At 39.8% G+C, this 16,797-nt stretch overlaps 1 protein-coding gene across 1 annotated transcript in view; it reads right to left on the reverse strand.

Annotated features, from left to right (window-relative positions):
• TRDMT1 (tRNA aspartic acid methyltransferase 1) overlaps positions 1-15,649 on the reverse strand; it is a 63,599-nt gene extending 47,950 nt beyond the window's left edge. Inside the window, exon 1 of the mRNA XM_036760188.1 lies at positions 15,473-15,649. Coding sequence (XP_036616083.1) covers positions 15,473-15,536 — 64 coding nt within the window. The 5' untranslated portion in view covers positions 15,537-15,649. The remainder of the gene's footprint in view (positions 1-15,472) is intronic.
• Positions 15,650-16,797: the final 1,148 nt, after the last annotated feature.

Consider the following 16,797-nt stretch of genomic DNA (forward strand, 5'->3'; position numbering starts at 1 on the left):
CTTGCATCACTCTCATTTCTCTTCCCAATTTTTCCTTTCCTTCTCTTACTTGATTTTCAAAATACTTTCTGAGCTCTTCGATGGGCTGTGACCAATTCATATTTTTCTTGGATGCTTTGGATGTAGGAGCTTTGACTTTGCGGTCTTCTTCTGGTTGTATGTATTGATCTTCCTTGTCACCAAAGTAAGATTCTACAGTCTGATTTTTTTTTCTGTTTGCTCATTTTCCCAGCCAATTACTTAACTTTGTAGCTCTTTGTCAAGGTAGGACTCTGCTTCGTGTGTGTGGGGGGGGGGGGGTACTATCCCAAGTTTCAGGGATTTTGTGCAGCTGTTTTCAGAAATACTTCTATGGATCTGTAAATTTTCAGTTCTTCCAAGGTGGTATGATCAAAGGAGAGGTGTTTACTTCTCTCCTGGCCTGTGCTCTGGTCTGTGAGTGACCTCAAGCACTCTTTTTTGCATTGGAAGTGTGAGGAGGATTCCCTCTCCACCGCAGCCACAAGCTCTATCATTTTGTGTGTTCTGCTGCTCTAGAATTTATTTAGAGTCATTTTTACAGGTATCTGCAGGAGCTTGAGGGACAGCTCAAGCAAGTGTCTGCTTTTACTCCACCATCTTGGCTTCGCCCCCCCCCCCCCCTTGATAGGGTTATTCTTGTGTAATCTTTTCCAGGAGTATCCTTAACAGTCCTCCAAAGACTTCAGATAAAAATAAACATCCAACCCCACGTATAATCTTACTCATATGATCTTTATCCTAAAAATTCCTTGAGAGCAGGAACTTCTCATCTGTGTGTACTTACCATACCAATCCTAATAGGGGCTTGCACGTAAGAAATATTTGTGGAAGGGAAAAAAGGACACCCTTTAATTATTTTGGAGAAGGATGGAATTTTAGAGTTCAAAAAGGTCCTTAGAAGTCATCTAGTTTAAACCCCATTTCACTGATAAGAAAATAAGACTGATTCTGACCTCTCTGATCCTGTCCCCTCACTTGGCTTGTTTTGAAAGAAGTATTTTATAACTTGAAAAATACTACGGAAATGCAAGCTATTGTTATTAGACACAACAGCTCTCTATCATGTCACACATGTACCTTGTTAGAGAACTGTACACTGTTGTTAGGTACTTGGACCCCACTGAGCCTCACAACAACCCTATAAGCTCACTTCTAAAACCTGTTCCCTTTTAACAGATGAGGAAACAAAGGCCAAAGAGTTTAAGTGGTTGAAGGCCATCCTAACTTGACTTAACCAATACCTCAGGCACAACTAAGCCTCTTCTGAATCCAAGTCCACTCTTCCTTCCATTATACTGTCTCTGCAAGGCTAAACAACTGTCTGGGAAGAGAAAAGAAGGTGAAAGAAGTGTCTTCAAATGGACAGGGGGCCCAGGAAGCTGGCAACAGGGTTAGGAAGGAAGATTTTGTTGTCTTTCTACATTTAAAAGGGCACATATTAAGAGTATAACAAAATTCATAGAATGCTCGAGTAAGAAAGGACTTTGGGGCCCATAAAGCCTAAGTGTCTCATTGAGAGATGAGGAAACTGAAGCACAGAGAAATAATTAGACATAGGTCTTCTAACTCTTAAATCCAGCATTTGTCCCACATTGCTTCTAGGGTCATATCTATTTAAAAGCATGACAAGAATATCACATCATAAAATCTGTACCCCCATCAACCAGGAATATCAAAAATGGCTAAGCTCAAAGTATGCTCAGAAGAAAAAAATCAATGCAATCCATGTGAGTTATTATTATTAATATACCCTGATTATAACATCTGGTCATGTATCTGTTTCACTCATTTCCAAGCCTCTTCCAAATTCTGCAGCTTTTTCAGCTCCAAAATCTATCCGTTCTTTGCTTCTCCTTTACTTTTCTATATCAATATTACTTATTCCTTCATCAATAGACTTCGCCCACTTAACTCTGACTCACTCAAATCTCTTCTAAAATCTCTCCAATGACTTCAAGTAATTAACAATGTCTGAGGGACAATGCAGTTATCACAGAAACAGAAGGGGACTCTCAGAGGATCTGAATTCAACTTCCAACTCTTCCAGTTACATTGAATTTACTGTGTGATCTCGGGTAAGTTGCTTAAACTTTCTGAGCCTCAATTTTCTCAGTGTAAAGCAGGGTTAAGATCTGTACATAACCCTACCTCACAAGGTTATCTGAGGATCAAAAAGCCGATACAAACAAAGCACTTTTGACTCACTACATGCGACGAAAACCTCAGGTAGTTATTCTTTTTCTGGCAACGTGATTCCACTTTTGGTTTTGTATTGTAATTGCTTTGGGGAAGAAACTATTACTTGATAAATTACATCCACTACCAAAAATATTACACAATGGAACATACACGCAAATGGCAGCAAATCAATTAAGAGTAACTGGATATGGAAAACAAACCAGATTATCAATACCAACTGTCCAATGACCTTAAAAGACAGATTTGCAAGAAGGAAAAAAACTCCACAAAGATTCTTAGAAACCTGGCAAAAGCCTTTCAAAAAAAGATAATAAGGGGGGAGTCCTAAATGATCTAAAATCAGTTATCTACCTAGTGAGCATTAGAAAACCAATCAGAAAACTTTAAAAATAGGACACCTTCAATGAAATTCATGTCATTCACCATAAAATAAAGACTATCACTAAATGAGCAGTTAAGTGCTCCTGGGCTGGGCTCACACAAACTAACCTTAAAGCAATCTGCAAATTACTATGAAAATATAAAGTATTATTGTTTTTATTACCAAAGATAACCCCAAAACTGACCACAAAGTACTTCACAGAACAAAATGCCAAGACTTTTAAATATTAGGGAGTTTTCCTGCTCATCTTAAATCTAAGGATGGAAATCTAACCAAGAAAATCCAGCATAGAAAGAAAATGTCAAAATCATAGGCAAATGCAAAAGGAAGGGGGGGAAAGAAGTCTCGTTCCAGCACTCAAAAATTAAGCAAAACCAAAGATCTCAAAGTATTGTCTGGTGACACCTTTACTAACAGGGGAAAATGTTTCACAATGTTCTGCTGGTAAAAAAGCAAAAACTCTTATAAACACATGGAATTACAAAGTGGTTTGGTTTAGGCCCAAACTGGCAAATATATTACTGAGGATGGAGACAAATTAAGAGGTCTAACAAAGGAGTCAGTGATGAATGATAAATGTGAAACTCACATTTTTGACCAAAAATAAGAACTTGGACCAATTTTGTTGAGTGTGATTAGGTACTACATGGAAAGAACTCAAAGTTGACACCCTGGCTGGACTTCTGATACTCTTTTGTAGAGCAAGCCTATTTACTTTTAGGGCTGCCTCCAAGAATTTAAGCACCATTAAAAAATCAAATCACCCAGGGCTTTCTTTTCCCCCCATTTCATACACATTTATTACTTCTACTGAAACCACTTTCATTCTTCATAGTTTAATTTCTCTTAAATTAGAAACATGATATAATGAATCATCTCATTTTGTATCCATGTGCTTCTGAAGCATGCCCTTTCAAATGTCATTAATATACACCTCACAACACTCCATGACTTCATCTTGTTTCTGAAAGCAGGGGTTGGGAAATGTCATAGGCTATGACAGCAAACCATATGATACAGCTTGAAACATACATCGAACAATCAACAAGTATTTATTCAGCACCCATTATGTGCTAGGTGCTGTACTTTAGGCATTTAGAGATACAGATATAAAAAAAATGAAATAATCCCTATTTGTACAATTATATTTTAGGTTCTACATTTGGGAAATGAGTACAAGAAAATGTAAACACAAAGGAAAATAAATTTCTCTATTGATTTTAAAGTTTATTGAAAAGGATACAATGTCTTATACAATGTAATTTTTATTAAAGCTTGTAGGAAAAATATTGGATAAAAGTCCTCAAAATAAGCCAGGGCTAAATGGTACCTGTCCAGAAGAGAGCAAAGCCCAAGAGCACTGGAGAATGGCACTTCGAATGAAAGATTCACCACACTGAGGAAGATCAGATCTGTTTTAGGTTCTTATTTATTAATTCCCAACGAGATAACATTGGTTTTTTTTTTTTTACACAATGTCTATGATCCATTTTGGCTTAGAACTTTTGGGATGGGCAATAAAGAACATTTCAGTAAAACGAAATCCCATTTATCCAAAGACCTTCATTACAAAATATGTTCCCAAGGGGGACGGGGGTTGGAAAAGCACACTATAAAAGATTTACCTGAAAACTTTTGGGAAGGAAAACATTAATAACAATGGCTAGATGTTAAGAGTCTACTGGACAAGGAATTATGGATGAATGTGCTCTAATCCCTAATAGACACAGCCCCTACCTAGCAATTTGTATTCAGAGATTTTGGTATTTTCTGGAGTCCAGAATCATTCTTTGGCTAGTCCTAGCCCAGTGTCTACAAAAATTTGTCACCTATCTGTTAAATGCACATTTACATTACCCAAACTTCCTTTTTTTTCCTGGATATTTTTCTAATTAAATTGGGGCTTTACAACAAAATTTGCCAAGAGGTGCTATGGCCTAATACCAGTCGATCATGATAGCACCTAACAATGATCATGATTTACTTTAGTTTTAAAAATAAACCTGCAGCCTTATAGAAGGGGGATGCAAAACAGTTATGTTCCCAACTCATTTGATTCTGTAATTCTGAATAATCAAAATGCTTTTTACTTCATTAAAGGTATAGATAGATATAACACTACTAGTCAGAATCTCATTAGGAGGGCTTAAAATGGAGAAAAGAAAAATCCATGTAGTTCTAGAAGGCCAGATATCACCAAGCATGTATTTATGTATTAAGTATTTATTAAATAACTGCTATGTAATAAGGCAACAGCTAAAACACACACAAAGGTCAAGAGAAACGTCTGCTAACTAATAAAAACCATTATCTTTAAAGGACAATAATAATACTCATGGCTTTAGATGTCTATACTAAAATGCTGAGGATGAGAAATATACAAAGTGAATTCTCAGCACTAAACTAGACCTCACAGGCATCACCGAGACTTGGTGAGACTCGTGACTGAAACAGGGCGATGGGGTAATAGAGTAGCACTGTATACCAAGAAAATAGAATCCTCTAAAGAAATCAATGAAACAAAGGGAGGAAACACACTGAGAAGTATTTTATTAAGGATCCAGGGGAAGAGAAGCCAAGTGATACAGTGCTTCTGACAATCAATATATCACAGACCACATAACCAGAAGGAAAAAATGGATGATGAGTCTCTGAAATAGACCACAGAGTTAACACCAAGAAATGAATGATACAGGGGAGATTCAACTATTCAACTATTACCTGCTGGAGGTGTCCTTCTTCCTAAAAGCGAAGCAGCAAATAATTGTATTCTTTAAGAGGTGGAGGAAGCAGTGCAGAGAACTGCCATTCTGGATCTAATTTCGGCAATAAAAATAATGACTTACTTAATTAGAAACCTTGGGAGGAATTGATCAGGTCATCTTAGAATCTGTTACAGACAAAGGAGAAAGCTGATTATGGTCAGAAAGTATATCCTATATTCAGGGAAAATTTTTGTTCTTTTTTTTTTACCCAAAAAGTTGAGAGAAAAAATAAACAGACTCCCATGATCAATATTTTACAGCTCACAAGATGGAATGTACTCAGGAACAAAATGGGTAGAATGGGAGGGAAGGAGGTAAAGGGGAGGAGGAAAGTCAGCTATCCAAAGAGACCTATGTTCCTACATGCAAAAGCTGCACCATATAGAAATAAAAGTCTTGGTCTTAGAGGGGAAGGACCTGGGTGAAAATTCTGACTGTCCCATATCAGATGAGCAACTTTAGGCTAGTTATTTTACTTCTTTACAACTCAGTTTCTTTATTTATAACTTAAATGGATTGGCTTAGATAACTCTAAAATTCCCCCCCACCCCTCACTGGAAAAACCCAAGAGTACCAACTGAGATTTTTAAAAGACATGTACAAAAAATGGAAATAAAGTCAGGTGACAGAGTAGAAATTCAAAAGGATAGCACAAAGCTAAACCCTAGACCATGCTAAGGATAATAGAAAGTCTGGGTAGGGGTGCTTTTTTTCTTTTTAGAAATTTTTAAAATTTAGAACTCATAAAATCTGAATACAGATCAAAGTGTTACTATTACTTTATTTTTCTTAGGATTTTTTTGTATTTTCTTTCACAACATGACTAATATGGAACTATGTTTTATGTATTAAAAATAGGTCAAAATTGTTTTTATATGTAATTGAGGAAAAATAAAATTCTTTTTTAAAGTAGAAAAAATATAAATTTAAAAAATTTAATATTCTTTTATTTTCAGTTCCTAACTCTCTCCCTCCTGACTCCCCCACCCATTAAAAAGGTAAGAAAAACAAAATGGGGGGGGGCATATTTTTAGCTATATTACAGTTCTTGTTGTTCGTCCTTTGTTTTTGAAGAGGACCAATGACATTATGGGGTAATGTCTTGATTCATGCATGAACTGGATTTAAGTGAGATTTGCTTCACAAAGTCATCAGCCTCACTCTCTTCCAGAGTTATCAAAGTCCAGGAGCAAGACAAAAGTCAAGATGACTGGCAATGGCCCAGGATGCAGTGGATGATTTTGGTGTCTTCAATATCTGACCAAGCTCTAAGTGCTCCACGGAACCTGCTTCAATGGCTGTTGGAACAAACTGTTTCCATCTACCCCTTCCATTGGGGGGATGTCTTTATGTGCTTGGGATAGGCACACCTGTAACTTACTGACAGATCTGAGGCCTCGTTTAGCCCATCTGCTGAGATGGTTTATCAGGGTGGCTTAGCCACTGTGCATGCTACAGCTTCTTGGAGCCACAGGCAAGAGCTGAGTCCACCAGGTGGACGCCAAAGGTGGATGAGCAGCCCTGAAAAGGCTGCACTACTATATTACAGTTAATAAGACTACTAAAGAGGAAATAGGCTTGGTGTTTGAGGTGGATGGGATAATAATGGGCAATGGAAAACAGGAAAAATTACTTACCTTTTAGTTTACTTCAGACTGTAAACTCGTTTAATCTTACTGTTTTTTTAGACTGGCCCTATGATTTTAGCAGTATAGGGAAACTCCCAGAGAAGAACACAAGTAAAGATATGGTAATAGAGTACATAACTACCAGATTAGGAAACACATACATCCTGTATCCCAGAGTACTAAAAGAACTTGAGAATGTGATTACTGAGCCAATGATCATCTGCGAAAAATAGTGGAAAATGAGAAAGATGCCCCAGGACTTGAGATAAGAAAATATAGCCCATATTTTCATAAAGGGAAGGTGGGTCCTTTAAACCATAAGTTAGTAAACTTGACTTCAATTCTTAGCAAAACTCCATAAAGAAACTATTGGTTGCTATGGCCAACATGGACTGACCAAGAATAAATCGTTATCAGTATAACCTCATGTCCTTTTCTAGAATAATTAAAGCAGTAGATCAAGGAAACAAAACCAAAACAAAACAAACAAAAAAAAAAACAACACAGACACAGCAAAGTCTCTGACACTATCATCATAGACAATATGGAGAAATAGGAAGTTGAAAGTAAAGTTGATTCAAAATTGGTTAAATCCCTGGATACAAAGGGTAATCATTAATGACTGAAGGAAATCTGAAGAGAATTCTGTAGGTGACTGCCACAGAGTTCTTTTCAATATCTTTATCTGTGACATGAATGAAGATAATATAAAGGCAGACACAACTCTCTAGATGACACAGCATTAACATAACAGGGCACCTAACATCTTAGATGTCAGCCTGAATGGGAATCAGCATCCAAAAAATTCTCAACAAGCTAAAATGGTGAGATAAATTCAATAATATGAAATTTAAGACATTTAATGAGAAAAAATATAAAGTCCTACTTATGAGTTCAGAAAAATGAAATGCGCAAGTAGAGTGGGTAAGACCCCATGCTACACAACTCCAGAAGTGACAGGCTCAATATGAACAAGAGCTGAGACCCTCTTAGGCTGCCTTATCGAGCTTGAAATCCAAAAGAAGGGGGTGCTTACATCCTGTGTCCTAGCTGGGCCAGATCTAGAATCCTGCATTAAGTTCTGGCTGCATCTTGTAGGAAGGGCATTGACAGGCCGGACAAAGGACAGTGATCAGGAGAGCAAGGAAATCTGAAGCTATGCCACACAAGGATCAGCTGAAGGAACACAGATGTTTAGTGTAGCACTCTCCAATTATTTGAAGGGCTATCATAATAAGAGGAGACTTTCTTTATTTGGATCTAAATGGAGAACTTGGGACAGCGAGTGGAAATTACACAGAAGCAGACTGAGACTCAGTGAAGAAAAAACTTTCAAAGAGTTGTCCAACAGTGGAATGAGCTCGGGTAAGTTCCTCATCATTGGAAGTCTTTGAGCAGAAGCAACATGTCCCTTTCTTGGGATGATCAAGGTAGAGCTACCTGCTCAGGTACGGACTGGACTAGGTAACCTCTGTGGTCCCTTCCAACTCTGATTCTGTAAAGAAAAAACTCAGGATAAAATATAAACTCTATCTGATTGATTACTACAAAGCCTCACACAAGTAGAGATATCTCTAATAAATATATGCAAGTGTTCCAAAAATTTTTACATTTTTTCATCTGTACTGACAGTAACACTATCGAAGAAATTTTATTCCGTTAAAGTTTTTTGGACACCATTACCTCTCCCTCCACCCCCAAAAAAAGAAAATATAAGTGACAGACTGGAAGAGTACAGCACTATTCTCCCTTCTTTGTAGAGCCGGGGGACTATGAGAGAACACTGCATTACTGTCAGATTCAACTGATGTGTTGATTACTTTTACTGAACCACTTTTAAAATAAATGTTTTATTCTTAGTTACAAAGGATGGCTTGCTGGGTAGGGAAGAGGAAGGTATATATTCAGAAATGAAGGTGACATAAAAACTAGGTATCAAAAAGTTTTAAATTTAAGGAAACAGGATATAGCATTGCCATGCCTTTAATCGGTAATAATAAGGTTTGAAAATATTCTAAATTTTGCTCATTTGAATTTCAGGACAAGTGTTTTCAGCAGCAACAAAAATATACAAAATAAAACTATAAAAAAGGTTTTTGCTAAGTCACAAAGTTTTAATGTGTTAGTATTTAAACCATTCCTATAACATGTTCATTTCAATTCTTAAATACAGAAACTCCCTGCCTTTTAAGCATTCCGAGCACACCTACTGCTGGGATAGGCCATTCTGGCATTAGAGCTAACCCGAAAAGTCAGCCATTACTCAGGCCAATGTCTTCTCTTCTGATTGCACAGTGAAGAGGCAGCGGCCACAACAGATGCCTCAAGAGAAAGGGAAGCATATTCATGATACTGCCATGTGCCCTGTTTAGCAGCAAAGGGTAACATCCTTCACAGGGCAACAGGTTCCCTACTTACCCTATAGGAAAATGTGTACTAACCCATTTTACTCTTTCCTCTCCTCACCACTCCTTCCCTATTCAAACCAAAGGAGCTTGCCAGTAATATGAAGTGAATATAACTACATGAACATGCCCATTCCTTGGCTACTCTGGCTTGACAGTTCAATTCAATTCCAACCAACAAGCATTTATTAAGCACCTACTACAACCAAAGCACAGTGCTAAGCCCTGGGGTACAAAAACAAAATGATTCCCAGACACCTGACACATGGGAAGAAGGAAACATGGGAAATACTTCTTGCAATGTGGGGCAGGCAGAAGGGATGGAGCCCCTACCCCATCTCTACATATAAGAGAAGCTAACTGTTTTTATAAAGGACATTTATAAGTCAGGTGTTGTAAACTGAGGCATACCTCTGTGAGGAAGAACCCTCCATGCAGGAAACAGTTTTAGCCCAACTTGATCCTCCCTACCCAGTTCTGGATCGGTTTCTTCTTTTCTGCTATATTCTACATTCAACCCTTCTTTGCCTGCATCTCAAAGTCCGTGGAACAGAGTCCCTTCTGCTGATCTACCAATACCATCAACCCATGCCATTCCTAACTGCACATGCTCTTTCTGACCCCTGGTGCACCACCAACATGATTGCTATGTGGTTCCACTTTTCAGAAAAGAAAGAAAACAGAGTCTATCACCTCTAAGCCCCTGAACTTATCACACACTCACCGGCATAATTTCAAGAACAGGCTGTGCCAAATGTCATTTCCTTTTTGCCAGGAATACCAGACTGGCAGATGGAGAAGTGCTATGGCCACAGCTCACCTAGATTTGAGGAATGCAGGTGATGAAGGCCCTCATGCTATTCTTGTGGTAAAGATTACAAGATTGGGCTACACAGTAGTAAAGTTAGGTGGATTTAGAACCGACTGCTTGGCCAAGTATAAGCAGTAGTCATCAAAAATCCAAAGTCAACTTTCAGGGAGGTCTCCAACGTAGTGCCCCTAGAATCTATATGTCCACCTAGTGCTATTTAACAGTTACATTAAAGATACACATTTGATACAAGGCGATCGGGGTGGGGGAGAAGGTGGCTACTTAACAAGCTGGATAAGAAAGTCAGGATCAAAAAAATCTTGACAGGATAGAAAACTAAGCCAAATAATATAAGATTCAATTTAATGAAGATTAATATAAAGTTTTAAATTTGGCTATAGAAAACCAACTTCACAAGCAAAAAATGGGGAAAGCAAAGCTGAGTAGCACTTAATCTGAAAAAAAAAATCTGTAGGGAATTAATAGGCAAGCTCAATGGATACATCTGCTCCTGTTGCACTAGGTGGCCTATTAAGATCACAACCACTTACATGATTTAATATATTTCAGTATGGCAGCCAAAAAAAGCAAATATGATTTGTATCTTTCATTAATCCAGGAATGGTGTATGAAATGAGGGAAGTTAGCTTGGGGTGCCCAAAGACCACTGATAAGCAGAAGTATCCCAAATAGCATGACCAGGAGGTTTAGGTCTGTCAAGGTCACACCATAGGAAGACCAATTGAAGAAAATGCAGATATTTAATCTGGAAAAGAACAGATTAAATTGGGATGGGAGGGCAGTTGGGGTTAAAATAACTAAATATAAGTATATGAAAGGTTGTCTTGAAGAAGAGGTAGACTTGTCTCGCCAGAAAAACTGCCTAACATTATCTGAAAGTATAGAGAGATATCTCTGAAGGCTGTCCGTCAAAAGCTCAAAAACCGTTTGTTGGCAATGTTGTAGAAGGGACTCTTGATTGGGTTAAGGATGGATGAAATGGCCTTTGAGGTCCACTGTGGATTGAGACCAAGATTTGTTGGTCACCATATGACCCATCTGGGCCATATTCTATCACACTCCTGATTTGGTACATACTCTGAGAGAAGTGCTTTTGGCTCATTCACAGCTCAGACTCTTCTGGTCCCTTCCACTAATTCTAGGATCAGTGGTTCCAAAATCAATGATTCTTTCACACATTGAAAATATTCAGCCTAAATAATGCCTTCTACAATATTCAATATATGCAGGTACAGGCCAAAGAATGAGTTATTTTTTTCAAGCTTGTATACAGAGTCAAATTAACATATACTAGAAGTGACTCACATATTACCATATTTACAGAATTTTTATACCATGGAAACTGACTTTAAAAAAATATTTTTTGTCTGTATGTGACTTTTGTAATTAAAATAATTTCTACTGACCTTCAAATAAGCAAAACTTTGTGTGGGGGCTGGAATATAGCAATATTTCCATAAGAAAGGACCCTTCTATTTTCAAAATAACCAACTTAGAATCCTTTGAGTTAGAAATTTCCCAAATGTGTGTTCCTCTGAGGCTGGGCATCACTGCTCTTTCTGGGAGATGTATTTGTACTTATTACAAAAAACTCTACTACAAAGTCCTGAATGTTTTGTGGAGCCTGGTGCACTAGGATTTGATCACCTCAGCATAGGATTTAGAAGTGGAATGGTGTTTAGAGATTACTTAATATCCTTTCATTTTACAAATGAGAATACCTCGGCCCAGGGAGATGAATGACTTGCCCCTAGTTACACTGGTGGCAACAGAGAAAGGTCATTTGAGCCCTTGTCTTCTGACTCTAAATGCAATGCTCTTCCCACAGTACCAAGGATTTACCTGCAATGTGTCATGGTGGTAAATGAGAAAACCATGCATTCTCCTACTACAAATTTAAAAAACAAAACAAAACCTGAGTAATAAGTGCATGTAAACTGTAAATCTGCCTTAATAAACTCTGTTTGGCAACTAAACAATTCAACCAAAATTTAGGCTAAAAGTTGTTTTTCTTTCCTCACTTCCTTCTAAGACTGAAAGCTGCCAAAGAAGAGACCAAAGTACTTCTAGCACAGCGCCTTGTATTGAGCAAGAGCTAATAAATCTCTGTTGAAAGTAGGCCTGAGAATTAAATGAAAATGTTCTCATCAGATAGTTTAAACAACGCTGCTTCAAGGAAAGGAAGAAAATGAATTCAAAAGCTTACCAGAAAAAGCCAAAGTAAGGAGATGCTTCTACTAGAGAAATAATAAAGGATTGGACAAAAGGCCTGAGACGGGAACCTTCCAAGGTGTTACCAGCTGGCATTCAATAATGGCTGCTGATACTCGTATAGCACTATAAGGTTCACAATATGTTTGCTTTATAGACCTTACTTCAATGGATCTTTACAACAATCCCCTCAGGTAGATACCATAGGCCTATGATCCTCATTTTACAAGAAGTAGAATCTATGCCGATGGTCACAAGATACTGTCAAAACCAGGATTGAAACCGAGATGAATCAATATGCATTTATTAAGCACCTACCATTCCCTAGGTACTGGACATACAAAGTGATCCCTTTAGGGATCATTTTCTACTGGATTTCCCCGGACTACAAGTCAAAGCTCCCTCCGATGTACTAACTGTTGTCTCTCCCATGCCTTGCATAGTTTTTGTGTCGGAGGGATGTTGAAATTACCCAATCAAATCTCTTTACTGTAACAGATGAAAAAAAAAAAATGGGCCTTTAGAGGTTAAATGACTTGCCAAAAGTCCAGACATTTAAGAGAAAAACCAAGAATTGGGCATCTATACCACACTACCACTCCAACAAACGATCAACCAGTCAACAAGCATTTATAAAGTATTTACAGTGTACCAGCCCTGAGTATACAAAATCAAAAATGAAACAGTCCCTGCTCTCAAAGAACTAACATTTTACACGGGAAACAATATGCACACAGACAAGCAAATATGACATAAATACAAGGTGGGAATCAGGAAGAGCTTCAAGTAGAAGATGGCACTTGAGCTGAATTTTGAAGAAATCATGGAATTCTAAGAGGTACACGTGAAGTCTGTTTATGGGACACGGCCAGTGCAAATGTATGGGAGGGAGATAAAGAGTGTCAGGTGTGAAAAACAGCAAGACCATAAAGTTCAGAAAGGGAATAATATATTAGGAAGGCTTTTAAAAGACAGAGAAATCTTATTCCCAGAGATAACAGGGAGCCACTAGAGTCTGTGGAGTAGAGGAGGGATATGGTTAGACTAAAACAAAGCTAAATTACAATGGTTTACAATTGAGGAGGAAAAAATGGGAATATTTTACCTCTTTCCTCATAAAAAAAATGAAGAGGTTGTACAAGATATTAAATTCAGCTCAAGTTCTTTATCTATAATCGGGTGACCTAAGCTAGTATCAAAACTGAACATTTCAGAAATCAAGGTGAAAAGTGGGATTCTTTTATCCTTATATCTATATAGTGAATGGCACATAGAAGGTTAATAAATGCTTTTTGAATGATAGCTAGAAAATCAACATGCTTACTCTAAAAAGTTCTATAGTAACTTAAAATCTTAGCCTGGTCCAGCTGGCAATGTCAAAAGCAAGAACAAGCCTTCTGGGCAGTGTTGTACTTGTGTTTAGTTTCATGGTCAGATCAATTTTAATTAACTTGAAGACAAAATGTATGGGGATAGAAGGGTTGGAATTGGAGTTAGCAAGACCCAGGTTCAAATACTACCTCTGAATCTTGAAATGGATAACCACCACACCTCTCAGTGACCCAGACTACCTAGGACTACAAGTTGTTAACATGTGGCATCCACATCTGTGGAAGAAATTTCCACACAGATGAAATCACAATAGATCATCTTCTCCACTCTCCCTCCCCCATCCACAGGACCTCTGGATCACTATGGAAGAAACCTCAGAAGGATATCCAATCTAGTTCAATTCCCTGAATTTTCAATCAAGAGATTTGAGGTCCTGGAAGCTGACTTGCCAAAGGTACTTAAGAGGTGAAATGTAAACCCACACACATCCTCCAGATCCAGAGCCAGTGATTTTTCCATTGTACCAACATTTTCTGCTATTGTGGGTTCTAAAGTCTCTGGGTTCTAAATTGGTTCTGTAGGAGTTGTAAATAGCTCAAACCATTCCAGAATACTGATGATGATACTCCTGACAGTAAAGGGATGGATCAAGACATACATTTTTTTAGACAATGTAGTTGTCTGTTTTGCTTGACCATGCCAATTTCTTGCAGCCTGGTCCCTTTCCACCTTTTCAGGCTTCTCATCATTTTCCCTCTGATCCAGTGGGCTCCGGGCTGCTCCCTGCACAAGACACCACTTTCCATCTCCTCTCCTTTTCGCTGGTTGGCTCTTATAGCTGGAATTCATTCTTCTCATCTCCACCCTCCGGCATTTCTGGCTTCCTTCAAGTCCCAACTACGATCCCACCTTTTACAGGTGGCCTCCCCCAGATCCCCTCTCCGCCCTGCCCCATCCTAGTGCCTTCCTTCCCCAGTGGATTATTTCAATTGGCCCTACATCAGCTTGCCTGCACGTAGCCACGTACCTGACCTCTCCCCTATTAGACTGGACTGTCCTCTGCCTTCTTTGTATATCCTCTGAGGTCAGCACATGTCTGGTACATCACAGGTGCTTAATAAATGCTTGCTGTCTCCACTTAGGGGAAGTATTTGGAATGGAAAGGAGATTAATACTAGTTAACTGGAAAATGAAAGAAATTTCTTAAAAGAAAATCTCCAGCCAAGACAGATGTGAAAGGTGGAAGTGGGAGGAGAGAGGGGCAAGCTTTACCACCCCCAAGAGTTCACCCTGCAGGGATGGGAGAGCAGGGGAGTTCACAAATCATTCCAGGGCCGGTGAGAGCCGGTCCTAGCTCCCACATTCCGATAGCGGAGCTGTGATCACCTCCTGGGGAATGCTTTCCGCAGATGTACCTAAGACACGAGAGGGCGGAGCTAGATGAGGGGCGGGGTCAGATGGGGGCGGGGCTGGAGCTACTGGCGGAGTGAGCCACTCTGGGGCTGGGGCAGGCTCAGAGGGTGGGGCCTACGCGTTTCCAAGTGAGGCCCGGCCGAGAGAACACGGACCGCGGAAGCGCCGGGGCGGAGGAGGAAAGGTCTCCGTTGCCAAGGAGACACAGCGCACGCGCGGCTCCGGCAAAGGGACCCGCCCACGAAATCCTGGGGGAATACGGAGGTGGAGAGAACGGCCCGTACCTTTCAGTGCCTGGTGCATGCCCCCAATGCCGCTGTACAGCTCCAGCACCCGCAGCGGCTCCATCGCTCCGCCTCCTAGTCTCTTCAAGCCTGGTCCCTCACCGTCTCCTCCCCCCACGCCACCTGGACGACGGGCGTCTCGGTTCCGCGAGAATGCAGTTCCGTGCCCCGCCCCCACTGCCCTGGGTGCACGTGCAGGCCTCCACTTAGGGCGGAGCAGGACTGGGGAAAGGGACGCGCAAGGGACTGTGGGAAGCAAGGGGGTTCAGCTCTCCAGACACCTCTGGTCCTTAGGAGGAGGCGGGGCTGGGGCCTCTGGAGGAGTGAATCTCTGCCCGCCTCAATTCTGTTCCCTAACAAGCATTTATTAAGTGCTCGCTGTATGCTTGCCACTCCTCCAAGCTCCTGGGACACAAAGAAAAGCAGAAATACAACCCCTGTCCTCAAGGAGCTTCCTTCCATTCTAACCCGGAAAGACAATCGGATTTGCCACCTGTGTGGCAGGTCTGAGTCTTTTTCCATATACGCTTGCCTTAAATCATAACCAGAATAGCTAACATTCCAATAGCGCTCTAAGGTTTGCAAATAAAGTTACAACCATCTCATTTTACCCCCACGACAACCCTGGGAGTTGGGTGCTATCCTTTTACGGGTGGGGACAATAACCTGGCAGAGCCTCAGTTTCTCCATCTGTAACACCACGAGGTTGGACCTAATGACCGCTGCAAATCCCTTCCTATGTGACTCAGCATTGGAGAGCTTGAAACTGAAGAAAATGAATTAGATATGAAGGCTTCTGTAAACTAGTGTCCAGTGGGTGGTCAAAGCCAGGGTCTTTTTTTGTCGTAACTACTAAAGAGTTTTTTACATATTAAGATAGTATACCTCCCTTGAGGTCCTCCTGCTATGGAGGGGAACCTGGTTCTCATTAACCAAGCTGCAAGGGCTTTGAGTGAAACCTGGAGAAGGAACATATGTCTAATAGGCGTCCACCAGCTTCCTGTGGAGGAACTCATTGTAAGAAGGCTAACTGCCCTGTGATGACTTTTTTGTGGGGGACGCAGCAGTGAAACCAACTACCATGAGTACAGGGTGGATCCATCCTTATGGAATTAGATTGCTGGAACTATTCAACTAATATATTATGGTTTCCAAATTGCTCTAAGCAGTCAGCCCCCAAAAGGTCCAAGGGACAAAAATGTTGCAGAAGCCACTGAAATCAATATGGTTTCGTTCATACAGCTGTTCTCCTTCACTACACCCCCTTATAACTTAATGATGTTACTCTATTACTTAGGTTTTAAAAATTCAACTCAACAAATATT

The sequence above is a fragment of the Trichosurus vulpecula genome, chromosome 5, assembly GCF_011100635.1.
Source record: "Trichosurus vulpecula isolate mTriVul1 chromosome 5, mTriVul1.pri, whole genome shotgun sequence".
In the NCBI taxonomy this organism is placed as follows: domain Eukaryota; kingdom Metazoa; phylum Chordata; class Mammalia; order Diprotodontia; family Phalangeridae; genus Trichosurus; species Trichosurus vulpecula.